At 33.6% G+C, this 14,064-nt stretch overlaps 2 protein-coding genes across 2 annotated transcripts; one reads left to right on the top strand and one right to left on the bottom strand.

Annotated features, from left to right (window-relative positions):
- The first annotated feature begins 5,208 nt into the window (after positions 1-5,208).
- On the top strand, positions 5,209-5,622 carry LOC106297851 (egg cell-secreted protein 1.1-like). The gene has a single exon (XM_013734006.1). It carries the CDS (start codon positions 5,209-5,211, stop codon positions 5,620-5,622), a length of 414 nt encoding a protein of 137 aa, XP_013589460.1.
- A 599-nt stretch (positions 5,623-6,221) lies between these two features.
- LOC106297038 (caffeic acid 3-O-methyltransferase-like) lies at positions 6,222-8,146 on the bottom strand. Its single transcript, XM_013733318.1, has 3 exons — positions 7,613-8,146; positions 6,747-7,119; positions 6,222-6,660 (listed from the first exon to the last, which is right to left on the bottom strand). The coding sequence occupies exons 1-3, from the start codon at positions 8,050-8,052 to the stop codon at positions 6,361-6,363; spliced, it is 1,113 nt and encodes a 370-aa protein (XP_013588772.1). The 5' UTR covers positions 8,053-8,146; the 3' UTR covers positions 6,222-6,360.
- Positions 8,147-14,064: the final 5,918 nt, after the last annotated feature.

Genomic DNA, 14,064 nt, shown 5'->3' with positions numbered 1-14,064 from the left:
ATAATCGGCATAGAGTGTTTAATTTGTCTTCAAAAGTTTACTGAAAAACACTTAGTTTGTTATCGTATCACCCTTAGTTTTTGTTATTCTAGTTTTGTATTTTTTTTTTTGTAATGAAGACTATTTTAAAAAAGAGGTTAATCTGCAAATTAATTACTGTTGAACAATTAATTTTTAAATTTCAAAAATATTATTTAAACTTATTGAATAATGTAGAGAATAAAATAATTTCTTCGAAAATTTAATGAGAAAATTCTCTCAACTTTGACCATATCCAATTTAAACCCTTCATTTTGTTTTCTACTTTCCTTCCGTTCCCGAAAAAAAAAATTATAGAGTATCCACGCTTATTAAAAATATAATAAATGTTTACAATTTAATTTATTTTTATTTCACTATAAATTTTTTAATAACTATCAACCAATAATATTTAATCAATTCAAATATATTCAATTAACGTTTCTTAAAAATATACAATTTATCAACATTAACCATTAAAAATGCTTGAAAATCTATTACTTTAGAACAAAAAATAACTCTAGAAAAATCTTACTTTTGGGAACAGGAGGAATAGTTTTTTTATGAAAATATGTATTGATTTTTGTTTTGGTTTTCGATGTAGTTTAATTAATTTTTTTTTTGTACCTGATGTAGTTTAATTAATTACTGCTGAACATTGTAAATTTCAAAAATACTTATTGTGAAATTTGAAATGAATGAATGCCTATTGGTTTATAGTTATGGAACAAATATTTAAGATAAATATGTGATGTAGGAGTAGTTTTTACAACTACTATCTAAAAATTAATTATATTTAAAATTTCTGTAAAAGTATTAAATTAACTTCCGCGAGTCTTTTCCCATGAAAGTCAAACGTACACGTTCTCTCCATCGTACAAAAATGACAGCAAACTGAGCTTGAACGATCACATTACCAAAATTTCTACATTAAATCATTTGCCAGCTTTTCTAATAATTACTATTATTGTTTTTCTTTAGGTTTCCAAAGCAGTTTTAATTAATTAGAGTTGATAAATTATAGTACTAAATTTCAAAAATACTTGAATGTATTGAATAACTATTGGTTTATAGAAAAAATTTATTATAGAGGTAGTCTAAATGTATATATCGTCAACGCACTTAAATATAGTTATGGGAAAGTGTTTAGTTGAATTAAGTGACGTGTTTATAATAACTAAATATTAATTATTTTTTATATTTAAAAATTCTACGTTAAGCGAGTCTTTTCGTTACCCATCTTATAAAATAGGACAGCAAAATTGGCGAGACACTCACATAACAAAATTATATCTGAAAAACATTGAAGATGATGGATTTTCATGGAATGAAGAGGAGGAAACTACAAGGCCTATGCAAGAAGCCTGGCATCCCTGCTAATCTGAAGAACATCGAGATGGCTAACAGACTCACTTCTCTTTTCACGGATCAGACAACTCCGGTAAGGACTCAAACAATGAGTAATATACTGAGTAGATGTTCAGTTATTGAAAATCAACGAGATGGAGCCTCTGCTGATGATGAAGCTCTTGTCACCTCTGAATACAACACTGAGAATAGCACTGTAGAAGAAGAAATGGAGATTAGTAAGGAGGGTTGTATGAGTGTTGGTCATTGTGTGAGCAACCCTGAGTCCGAGCTAGGCATGCCTAATGAGATGGAGCTATCAGCAAACCGACATGGAGACTTGTCTGAAGAACAAGCGGACATCTGTAAGGTTGGTCGTCTCAGTGTTGGTCATTGTGTAAACCGAGAGACGCTGGATGAGGTCAGCGCTTTATCACAACATGTACCAGTTAACAACGCTGCTAGTAGTGTCCTCGAAGATGAAGATGTGTTCACTACCCCAGAGAGGAAGTTAATGAAGATGGGACAACTCAGCCAAAATGGTAAGACGATTGCATCTAAGTCAGTGAATCACCACAGTGAAGAGGTAGGAGACTCTCACGGTGTTGTTTTCACGACCCCTGAACAAGTTCTATTGATGGGTGATTCTGGGAGAGAAGAGGTGGGAAAGCAAGAGGAACATACAGCCACAGAATCTCCCGTTGAATCTGATGTTCTCAATAACAGCCAAAATGAAGGAGTAAGTGTAAAAAAGCCGGCACAGTTCTATGAGGAACTTGGATTATCCACTGAGATGCACAAGGCGCCTGTCGAGTTTCCTGATGAGTCTGATGTTCCCAACATTCCAGAAAGACATCCATTTTCTGAGCTGGAAGAAGCTGCAAGAAGTGAAGAAAAGAAGGCTTTGGAGTTGCAAGTTCACTGTGACAATTTCGTTGGTGCCAATAAAAATGCTAAATGTCATGATATGTCTGATGTTGTCACTGTTTCTGAGAGCCAGTCTATTATGGGGGAATTTGAGCCACACACTGCTGAGAAGCAAGAACGAAAAGAAGTGGATTTCAGTGACGAGTCTGCCTTCTTCACTAGGTTTGAGACTTGTTTGCTTCTGGGAGAGTCTACACAGGAGAGACCTGGTAATAGTAAGTCTGGCTCAAGCCAGTATCAAAGCCATCATGATTCTTCTCTGGATTTAGGTGAAAACACCATTGCTGATTCAAATGAAACTGAAGGTGCAGAGAATGTTGCAGGTCTAGATGCCACACAAGGGACATCAAAGAAAAGCAAACGGGACTCTCCACATGTTGACTCAGTAACTGACATTGAGGGTGCAGACACAATCATGGAGTGCAACCCTGAATCTGAGCTATTTGTGGAAACTACTCCATCTCCTTCGTTGGTACAGTTAGCAGCGAGCTTGCCTACTGGACCTATCCTTGTTAATGAGACTATTTCAACACTTGCTACCGAAGAAGATGCTGAAAACAGTGAGGAATCTGTGCTGAAGGAGCATAGCTTTGTAGCTAAGTTAGCAGAAGCAACAGAAGGTATGTACTCTTATTCATTTGTTTTGAGTTTTTTTTTTTTTTTGGTTTTATTGAGGAATCTGTGCTGAAGGAGCATAGCTTTGTAGCTAAGTTAGCAGAAGCAACAGAAGGTATGTACTCTTATTCATTTGTTTTGAGTTTTTTTTTTTTTTTTGGTTTTATGGTTAACTTAGTTTTTCTCTAATCCAATGTCTTTATAACGTTTAATTAATCACAGCGGTTCTGGAGAATTCAGATGTATTCACTACTCCAGAGAGGAACTTCATGATGATGGAACAAGTCAGCCAAAATGAAAAGACGCTTGCAGCTGATTCAGTGAACCATCACAGTGATGAAGCAGTAGTGTCTCATGGTGTTGTTTTCACAACTCCTGAACAAGGTCTATTGCTGGGTGATTATTGGATAGATGAGGTGGGAAAGAAAGTTGACTGTGACAATATCACTGGTGCCTATATAGCTGCTAAGTCTCATGATATCTCTGATGTTGTCACGGCTTCTGAGAGCCAGTTTATTATGGGAGACTTTGAGCCTGAAGAAGCTGAAAACAAACAGAGAGAAAACAAGGATGTGGAACTGCTGGGTGAATCTAAAATTATCACTAAACTGGAAGGACATACACTGTCTGAAGACTCTGGACTAGGCAAAACAAGAATGATAAAGTATAGTACAGCAGCCACTGGAAAAGAGTCTTTTGTTTTCAGTTCCCCGGAGAAACTACTTCACTTAGAAAAATCTGAACCACATGCTGCTGGAAATCAAGAACGAGAGGAAGTGGAGTCTGCCTTCTTCACTAGGTTTGAGACTTGTTTACTTCTGGGAGAGTCTGCACATGACATACTAGGTGAGCAATTTTTTCTTAAATTCTCGTCAATTTCATATGGCGTAATCTTTAAGTTTATGTTTTGTCTGAAGTTATTATGATCATATCTCTTTCTTCATCCCTGAAATGCAGAAGAATCTAGCCCTTTCACAACCATTCATGAACAAATAAACGATGCATTGGAGGAATTGGCAATAACAGGTGATTAGCACACATTAATACTTATTTTCACCAGCCAACACTTTGTTCTAACTAGATGCTTACGCAATTGTTAGATAGTTATTTTATTGCTAATCATTTGTATACATTATTGAAGCAGATGAGCTCATAGAAACAAAGGTAACAACTCAAAGAGATGACAAGGGAAGTCCCATGCTGGACTCTTCGGTGGCTCACGGAGGTTGAGCACTTAAGTTTATGATTTGCATATCTCATGAACGTTTATTATTTGTCTCAAATCTCCCTTCTTTGCTTCTATGCTTTGTTTTCTAGACTTCTAAGCTTAATAAGCTTTTTAAACTTATGTTATTGCCTGTGAGTTTTCAAATAGTTAAAATTTTGGCTTTTGATTTCTTGTGCGTCAAACTTTATCATTAGACATACGTGTTATGTTCACACATGCATACTTGGATGTGGAGAAACAAAATTAATTCATTATCTAAAGATTGTAAACCATAACCTAAATTTATTATTAGCATAGATTTTAAGGGTCACCTTACCAATTAGGAGAACTGTTGTAGTTAAATTGAATAAAACGAGGTTTTTAAATTGAGATTAAAGATTTTATACCTGAAGATTTGAGATTTGATTCTAGAGTCTAGAGATACAAATTATGCAGATTTACTGAAAAAATAATTTAAGAATTGTAACATGATTTACATAGAGAAGCCTTTTAAAAATGTTCTAAATAGAATTGTCATGCATGAATTTCAATAGAAAGGTTAGTGCAGTACACATATAATATTAGACGTTAATTTTAATTATCAGTTTTATATAATAATTATTCTAATCTATGATAAATTAATTAATGTGAAAACTAATGTTTAAATTTCACCAAATATTAATTAATGTGAAAAACTAATGTTTAAATTTCACCAAATGCAATCATTCTGTACTGTACTAAACCAAATTGAATGGTCCTGATCCGGCCCATTAGACCCTAAACCAACACATCTAAGTACCTAATGAGAATTTGTTGCTAAACTGTTGTAATATATATATCATCACATTTGTAACGCAGATTTAATTACAATAATTATACCCACTACGCCACTAAGCACTGATTATCCCACAGAGGTGATTAATGAGTTTCCATCGTTACTTACTTTAGCCCTTTCACTCTACCATTTACTTGTAACAGTCAAGGCCACAAGTGTCTCTATATAAACTCTCTAAGGTTAACACTCACTTCTCATCACATTTACAAACAAATCAAACCATACTCACTAGCTAATCCTTCTTCTCTCGAACCTATCAATGGCTACTAAACCAACTTTTGCGGTTAGCTTCACTGTGATGCTCGTGCTCATGGTAACTTCTTCCACGGTGACAGCACGACCTCTCATGAAACCAACCGTAGGCGCACCTTCTCCTTCCACAAGCCTTGTGTACCGTCTTAGGCTTGATGAAGAAACAGGTTACTGCTGGGATTCATTGATGCAGCTCCAACACTGTTCTGGAGAGCTGATCTTGTTCTTTCTCAACGGTGAGACTTACATTGGCCCAGGGTGTTGCAGTGCTATAAGAACCGTGGGAAGCAAGTGTTGGCCTACTATGATTGGTGTTCTTGGTTTCACTGCTCAAGAAGGTGACATGCTCCAAGGTTATTGTGATGATGAACACGATGAACATGCTCTTGCCTTCTCACCACTGCCTACTACGGTTGCTTGATCTTCTAACCCTTCATATTACTGGATTTAGAGCCTATGCTTTTCTTTTTCTAAGGGAAATGATTATCTTATATAATTGGAGAAGGCTATTGATAAATAGCTTCTCTGTTTTTATTCGTTAATAAAAGAGAGTTTACGTACAACCAAGGTTTTGCAAATCTTGTAAACATAATCTTCTTTTCTTCTCAAATCCATACATAAAATTCCATGTTTAATAAATCAGTGAACAGTCACCAAAAAACGTAGCTACCCCTATGTCCTGATCAGACCAGGGACAGTAGAAAAACATACCAACAAGTAAAAGAGTTCATAATTCATAACTATTGCCTATTTTTTTTGGGTCAAATTGATAACTATTGCTTCTCTTCCAAGAAACAACCATTTGTGGAAAAGGAGAGAAGTGGTAGAGCAAAAGAGAATAAGTATCAAGATACAATGACTAGAGATGATAGCTCAAGAAAGATTTAAGATACCACCTTGAGCTGAGGATGATAGCTCAAGAAAGACTTAAGAGACAACCTTGAGTTGAGGATGAAGAAACGCCAAAGACAGAAACAAAAGGCAAGGATAATGAATCAAGAAAGATTCATCAGATCAAAGAACAAGAGAAACTTATTGGTATCATCTTTTATTTATTCGAGTTTTGAATTGAAATGTGAACCCAAGAACCATACAACTTTTATTACCAGAGACGGTTCAGCCTCATTTTAGAACATAAGAGAAGCTTACAACTTCAAGTCTATTTAGTGAACTCAATGACCCACAAATGATAAGCTTGGCATACAAACTTGCAATTGGCAAAACCCGAATCTGCAGCCATAGCTTCATACTCAGCCCTTGATCTCTCTTTTCCTCCAGAGCATTGTGTGAGCATCAACAAATCCATGTCAAATGCAATGTTGGACTGCACATCTGCACTCTCTGCCTCATCTGGAATTACTAGTTCCATGATAATCACTTTCCCATTCTCCGGTAACGCTTTCCAGCAATTCTTGAGAATCTTTGCACAGTCTTCATCACTCCAATCATGAAGCATACGCTATAAAACATATCAAGTAAGTAAAACACATAGATGAGAAGTATTAACATATTAAAGACGAGTAGGAGTTTATTGTTTAGTCTTACTTTCAAGATGATAGCATCTCCTCTTGGGACTTCTACAAACATATCTCCAGCCACATGCTCCACATTAGGATAAGAAGGTGCTTGTGTCAAAGCACAAGTTAGATCAAAATTAATACCCTTAATGTTTGGATACTTTGAAGTAACAAAACCTAGTGTGTTTCCAACTCCTCCTCCTACATCAACCAACACATTAACTCCTTCGAAACCTTTGTAAACTTCTAGAAACTTCTGCAAAACCCCAACGCTGAATCCAGTCCGGTTAAAGAGTTTGCTTAGTCTCTCATCCGTTCCCATGTAATCAAAGAGCTTCAACCCACCGTTGGCACGAGCAAATGCATCTCCTCCTTCTAGCACCACATCTTTCAGTTGTGCCCTGAAAGTTTTCACTACTAAGCAAAGAAACTCTTCTTTGGTATCTTCCAATATTATATAAATTGGTTTGAGCAAGTCGGTAAAATCATCATAAATAAAATTTAATCGGTCTAAATTATTTTAAATGGGTCTAGATAGGTTAAATCAAGTAATATCAAAATAGATTATGTTAATTTAATTATATAATTTTTAAAAATTTAGTGATGATTTTTTTTCTTTCCAACTTTGTTTCTTATTGAAAGATCACAAGTTTGTTTGATTTTTTAGTATATTCATTTTTATATTTCATCAAAGTAACTTTAATTAAACACAAAATTACAAAGATCTAATATAAATATAAAATATATAGTAAATAGATATATAATTCGTTAACGTCTGCACTTCCAACTAGGCCCCAAATAATTTGTCTTGGCGTTAGTCGTCTATAAAGTTACCGTCAAACAATTTTTTGAACATTTTGTATCGAGTTGTAAAGAGATCAAGAAAGTAATTACCATGTATTGAGGAAGACACTGTCGAGTTCAAGAATGAATTGAGAAGCAAGTGTTCCTATTTCTTCAATATTGTATCTCAAGAAATACTTGCAAATGGGTTCAGCTTTGTAAACCCTCTCACCATCTAGGATTTGGCATTTGACCATTGAGTAACTAGCGAGTAAACGAAGCATACGGTCCAACAAAGCAGGTGCTTCAGGATTACTAGGCGTTGTAGGAAGCCGAGTAGCTATCTCAGACGGTTTGAGGAATGAACTGGATCCATTCATATCAGCACGAGCAGCTGAGTAGAGAGTATCGATGACACCAAGTTCGATGGCGGCTTTGAAAACCATTGGGAAGGTTATGTAATTGGCTAGCCTCACCGCCCTCAAACCAAGCTCGGTCTCATCATCTCCATTAATCTCATTCATGGATTTAGGGTCTGAAACGTATCCCATTTTTTGTTGCTTTCTTCTACGTCAAAGTAATGTTTTTAGATCAAAAGAAAGAGAAGAGGGAGATTTTTTATTGCATATGTTTTTTTCTTCTATTTTTGTGGTTCCTTTTGTAGGCGTCGAATTGCTAAGTATATGCAATAATAATAATAATAATAATATTAATTGTGCCGGCGATCACGTGATTTTTGAGGGAGTTCCTTCTGAAGCGTCTAGCACTGACGCTATTAGGCCTGGGCATTTCGGGTATCGGTTCGGTTCGGTTCGGTTCGGGTATTTCGGGTAGTTCGGATAGGGGCTAGAGGATCCATTTAGTACTTGACCTATTTTCAGTTCGGTTCGGTTCGGATAGTTTCAGGTTCGGTTCGGTTCGGATAGTAAATGTAGGAACCGGAAAATATCCGGAAAAGGTTCGGTTCTCATTTGGATCTGGTTCGGGTTCGGATAGTTCGGGTAGTTCGGATAATTTGGATAAAATATCGGTTATTTAGGGTAAAATATCAAATAATTAAGATGATTTACGTAAAAAAATTGGATATTTTGGATTATATTGGATATTTCGGATAAAACTATCTGGATACTTTCGGATACTTTCGGGTAGTTTGGATACTTTATAATAATTTAGTTATCATAAACTATTTTAAGATGCTTTTAATAGAATTTTAAATTTAAAATATATATTTAATGATGTTATATGTATATATAATTAATATTTTTATATATTCGGGTACCTGTTCGGTTCTCGGTTCGGTTCCGGTTCGGTTTGGTTATTTCGGATATAAAAATATAGGAACCGTTCGGGTATTTGAGGGTATTGGTCCGGTTCCGGTTTCGGGTATTTCGGTTCGGTTCCGGTTCGGTTCTTCGGTTCCGGTTATTTTGCCCAGGCCTAGACGCTATCTACTAGATGTTTTCAAAATATATTCCTTTAAAACAATCAGCCACGTGAAACACGCAAACACATTAGGGTGTATAGCTGAACATAGGCCTGGGCGTTCGGGTATCCGTTGGCATTCGGATCGAGTTTTTCGGGTTTTTGGATTTTCGGGTTTACGCTTCTAAGTCTCATACTAAAATTTTATTAGTACGGGTCGGGTTCGGATAATAACACTTCGGGTTCGGTTCAAAATTGTATTGCATCATAAAATCCATAAAGTAAACAAATTTTTTGAAGTAAAACATAAAGAAAAATATCTAAATTAAATAAAAATTAATCTATCACATATAAAATTGATAAAATAACAATAAAATGTTAAATCAAGCATGAAAACAAACATCATTTGTAAACAATATGTATTGCCTTATAGAGAGTAGATTTTTTATTTCAATGAGCAAATTATAAAATACTTATTTATAACTAATTGTGTACTTAAAGCATTTATTAGAATTTTAATATTTATTATTATATATAATATTACCACAAATATTGAATTTAATAATTGGAATACTTATATATATTTCAAAATATTTATATTGACTATTAATTTCGGATTTTTTGGGTTATCCGTTCGGGTTCGGTTAATAACACTTCGGGTTCGGATATTTTTTGTACCACCCTACAAGATTCCGTTCGGATATTTTTACGTTTCGGGTCGGATAACAGGTCGGGTTTTTCGGTTCGAGTTCGGTTCGGATTTCGGGTTCCGGATTTTATGCCCAGGCCTAGCTGAACATTTTGGCATTCAACTTGTACTCGAACTTTTTAACATGCAAGAATGAGGGTGGATATCTTAAAATTTATATAATACTAAATAAGTATAAAATATAAAATGAGTATTTTAAAACTAGAAAGTGTATAGATTTTTAGATACATACTTTATATACCCAATTTTATTATTTTATCATATAATTTTTAGATACTTTTTCATTTTAGTAATGGACATGACCTAACATTATTTTGTTGGAACTGGAGAATTTCTTATTAAATTGGTTGGAAAAAAGGTTCATAACACATCATTGGGCATAATTAATAAAAAAAAAAATTAGGTGGAATTGGTTTTATAAAAAAAATAATTAAAATGGAAATTAGTGAAAAAAATGTGAGGAATTAAAAAAAGACTATGGAGAATGGTAGGTGGAGAATGGATCCAAATATACTGTCAACGTACCTGTCCACCACTAGTGTCAATATAGTTTCTCACTCTAACTTGATGCAAATGATCCCTCAACAAGATCAAGATCATGACGAGGATTTGGACACGTTAATTCATATGGCTCTGAATGGAATAGTTGCAATGCGCTTTGAATAGTAACAAAAACATATAAATTTATATGTAGAGATTTTTTTTACTGCTAACGACGGTGCGGTGCGGTCCGTTATCATTCAGAAGCATAGTTAATCAAACGATGTTAAAATCAAAGTAATAGCTCGTTGGAAGCCAGTGTCCACCACTAGTGTCAATATAGCTTTTCACTGCAGTAAATCCCTCGACAAATTCATTCCTTTTCTTTCTACAATTTTTTCATTCTCTCTCTACTTTTTTTTTATTTTTTAATGTTTAGAAACTTTGTTTGAGACTACCAATAAAATTGCTCTAAAATATGTATATTGGCTAAATATTATATTCAGTTATATGTAGAGTAGAAGGCATACGGGATCTAATTAAATAAAACAATTTCATTCTGTATATTATTCTTGTAATGTTCAATCAATTCATATACTCACTTTATTCTAATTTATATTCACTTAAATGTTTGGATTAACTAAATTTTAGTTTTTTTTGTCATCCAACTAAATTTTAGTTTAAGATCTCGAACCAAGTACCTATATATTTGTGGGACCTTTCGTGCTGACAGTTTTTGAATTGTTCATTGTATATTGTCGTGCTGACCACTTACTGAGTTAGAGTGGCAATTCAAAATAGTTAAGATTTTCTGAACAAGCTAAAAATTCCGAGCACATGCTTATGCCTAAAGATTCTAAACAAGTAAAAGTTTAAGATAATTTTTTTTTGTTTTTTTTTTGAAAATAAAAAGTTTAAGATGTTTTTTAAACATTAAAAGTTTAAATCTTATACTCTACATTTTATTCAATAAACCACTCGAAGTATGGTTCCACTGATTTTTATTTAATCATCGTACCTAGTTGCTAATGTTATAGCAAAAAAAAATACTTTAAAAATAGAAATGACAAAATTTTGCAAATTCTGAAAAATTAATTACTCTTGAACTACAGAATAAAGTAATATCTACGTTAAATGATAAAACATATGAAAAATAAATAAAAACAAATATCATAAAAACATAATTATGAAAACAAGTAAAATAACAGGACACATGGAAAAGACGGCTTCATCGGCTGATTCCTTCTTTTTCTCCTCTTTGGTACCAAGAACCAAAGTTAACCAACTGTTTAGGATGGATGTCTGTTGTCTGGAAATTGAAAATAATAAACAGATAGCCCTTTTTCAAAAAAAAAAAAAAAATAATAATAATAAACAGAAATTCATACGTAATAGCACTAGTAGGAATAATACTGAAAGTTTCTCCCATTTCTTTATTCTTGAAGTAAAGCTCAGCGCTAAGACCTTGCTCCTTTTTTTTTTTTTAAAAGACCTTGCTCCTAGAAATGGATTATAATCTGTAATACCAACGAAACACCATAATTCGAATTTTGAATAATACATACACAAAGTGATAGATCAAGGAGTGCATTACCCAATGGGACATATTTTTGTCTAGGACACTTTGTGCTGGAGATGCACTTTCTCCTTACAGCTGGTAACTGCTGGACATATATACCATTCATTGGCTTAACTAAAACAAGGAAAAAAGTTTTAACGTTTTGTGTCTAGTTAGTGGAGACCAAAATAAGTTTGATTTTGTTTCTATCTAATGCCCTCTGCCTAGTAAAATGAGTCTCACGTGGTGATTGTGTATTTCGTTAAGTCTAGTTTAGTTAGTGATTTTTTAGTTAGAACTTGGTTTTTTTATAGTAGTTATTCTGGTAGTTTATTTATAAAAATAATTTTTACAATAAATTACAATTTTTTTTCTCTACGTTTTAACATCTATTTTCACATATATATTTTTATATTTAAAATTTATACAAAAAATGTAGACATGGGCGGAAAACGTGTGGACGGTAAATAGAGACACGTATGTGTGGACAGAAGGGAATGTACATATATGTACACAAAACTAGTTAGAATTAAAGGAAGACGATACAACAATTAAAATGGTATCCAGGAACTAAAGATGTTACAAAGAACTTAGATGAAAGAGGCTTACACAAAATGAAGATATATATATATGTGGATATAAACAAAAGTGTTGTGGACAGACGAAGTGTGGACGCTTGTCCAGATGCTTGTTGGGGTACCTGTCAGTTGCAAATAATCTCGTGGGGGAGACGGGGATCATGTTGAAGGGTTCCTATATTTGAAAGAGGAACCTGAGTTATTTTTCAATTTAAAGCAAAATCTGAGATTTGAAAAAAAACAATTTTTTTTGTCAATGAAACAATAGTACAAAAGGACAAAATACTAACCTCTGATTTCGTTTTGTTGTGCGGCTGGATGCGAAGGAAGCTTCCCTTTCTTCTTTGACTTTGATTTCGTCATGATTCGAGACAGATGAGCGAAATAACTAACTGAAAGACGAAAATCGAGGAATTAGAACAAAACAAGTAAAGATGGAGTGCTAAATGCAGAATCAAGCGGCGAATATTAAGAATCCATGTGGTATGCGATATTAAGGAAGAAGAAAGAAAGGATTTCAAAAATTAGGGTTATTGAATTGGGGAAAGTGAATCTGTAAATCGAAAGTGGTCCTGAAGAGAGAATAAATGTTTCTTTTTTTAATTGTTTATTTAATTTTTGTTTGGTTGCATGGAAAGTGGTTTTGGTTTGTTTAGTTAGAAATATGTAGTTATTCTTTAGTTGAGGGTATGGAAAACATTACCCATAGAGAAAGTGTGTGACATGTGATAAGTGTCTTTGTATGTAATTAGAAACTGAGAATGTGTTCTAGAGAGTAAAAATTTCTAGATCAAGCCATGCATAAGAAACTTTAGACGTATAGAGTAACCTCATTGCTAAAAATCCCATTGAGTAGGTTGCAATAAATCTATATTTAAAGATAATTTGTTAGACAATTATTATTTTTATTTTTTTTTTATAATCGTAACGTGATTTCAAAGACTTTCTAGGCCCAAAGAATAATCACCACGAGTCCACTTAAGCCGTCTACGGATAGTCAAAAGAAATCGAACCCGAAACAGAAGTTCCAGCTGAAACTCTTTTACCAATAAACCAAAACCACCTGATTATTTAATTTGAAAAGAAGAAAAAAAACAATAAAACAAAGGACAAGTAGCGTTGGAGGTTCTCATGAATTTTTTAAATTCATCTGAAAATTTCTTTTCATTCTCTTACTTCATCTTCTATTATTTTTGTTATGAGAATCCCTCTCTGGATATTGCCATGCCAATGAACATGTTCTAGTTCAGCGAGCCTCATGTTAAATTCATTTATAATTTATTTTAGTTTGCGGCTTCATTACCTCACGATAGGAGCATTCTTGCATGTCTTCCATCCATATAGCCGCCTATCCACCTTCAGTCAAAAAAATAATATAGCCTATCCACCTAGAAGAATTAATTTTCAACACGGTACCTAACAACAGAGAACAAAACACTAATCCAGCAGAATGACAAACAGTCTCACCTTATCCAATGCAACAATGAACTATGCATCTCTCATTCTTAATAGATTTAGACAATGTTTTAAAAACAGAACCGGATACTAACTCGGTATAGCTACTAGTTAATTAGTTGGATCGGTTCAATCGGTCGAACCAGATTTTCTATTTTCTAAAAATTTAATGTATATATAGTCATATATATAAACTATACAAATCTAAAAAAATATTTCTACCTATGATATGTTCTTTATTCTCTTTTTATTAACTACAAAAATAAACAATAATCATAAATCTAAAAATATACAGTAAATAAGTGAATACTATGTAAATTAAAATTGATAAAAAAAACAAATGATTAATCTTTCAAATTAC

This window comes from Brassica oleracea, chromosome C6, assembly GCF_000695525.1.
Source record: "Brassica oleracea var. oleracea cultivar TO1000 chromosome C6, BOL, whole genome shotgun sequence".
In the NCBI taxonomy this organism is placed as follows: domain Eukaryota; kingdom Viridiplantae; phylum Streptophyta; class Magnoliopsida; order Brassicales; family Brassicaceae; genus Brassica; species Brassica oleracea.
Note: the sequence above shows the minus strand (reverse complement) of the source record. Positions and strands in the feature narration are given on the sequence as shown.

Bases quoted from the DNA above. Each gene is read 5' to 3' on its own strand.
- LOC106297851 (XM_013734006.1), top strand. From the start codon at position 5,209: ATGGCTACTAAACCAACTTTTGCGGTTAGCTTCACTGTGATGCTCGTG.
- LOC106297038 (XM_013733318.1), bottom strand. From the start codon at position 8,052: ATGGGATACGTTTCAGACCCTAAATCCATGAATGAGATTAATGGAGAT. The intron at 7,120-7,612 runs GTAATTACTTTC...GAAAACTTTCAG, and splicing joins AGTGTCTTCCTCAATACATG to GGCACAACTGAAAGATGTGG. The intron at 6,661-6,746 runs GTAAGACTAAAC...TATGTTTTATAG, and splicing joins GAGATGCTATCATCTTGAAA to CGTATGCTTCATGATTGGAG.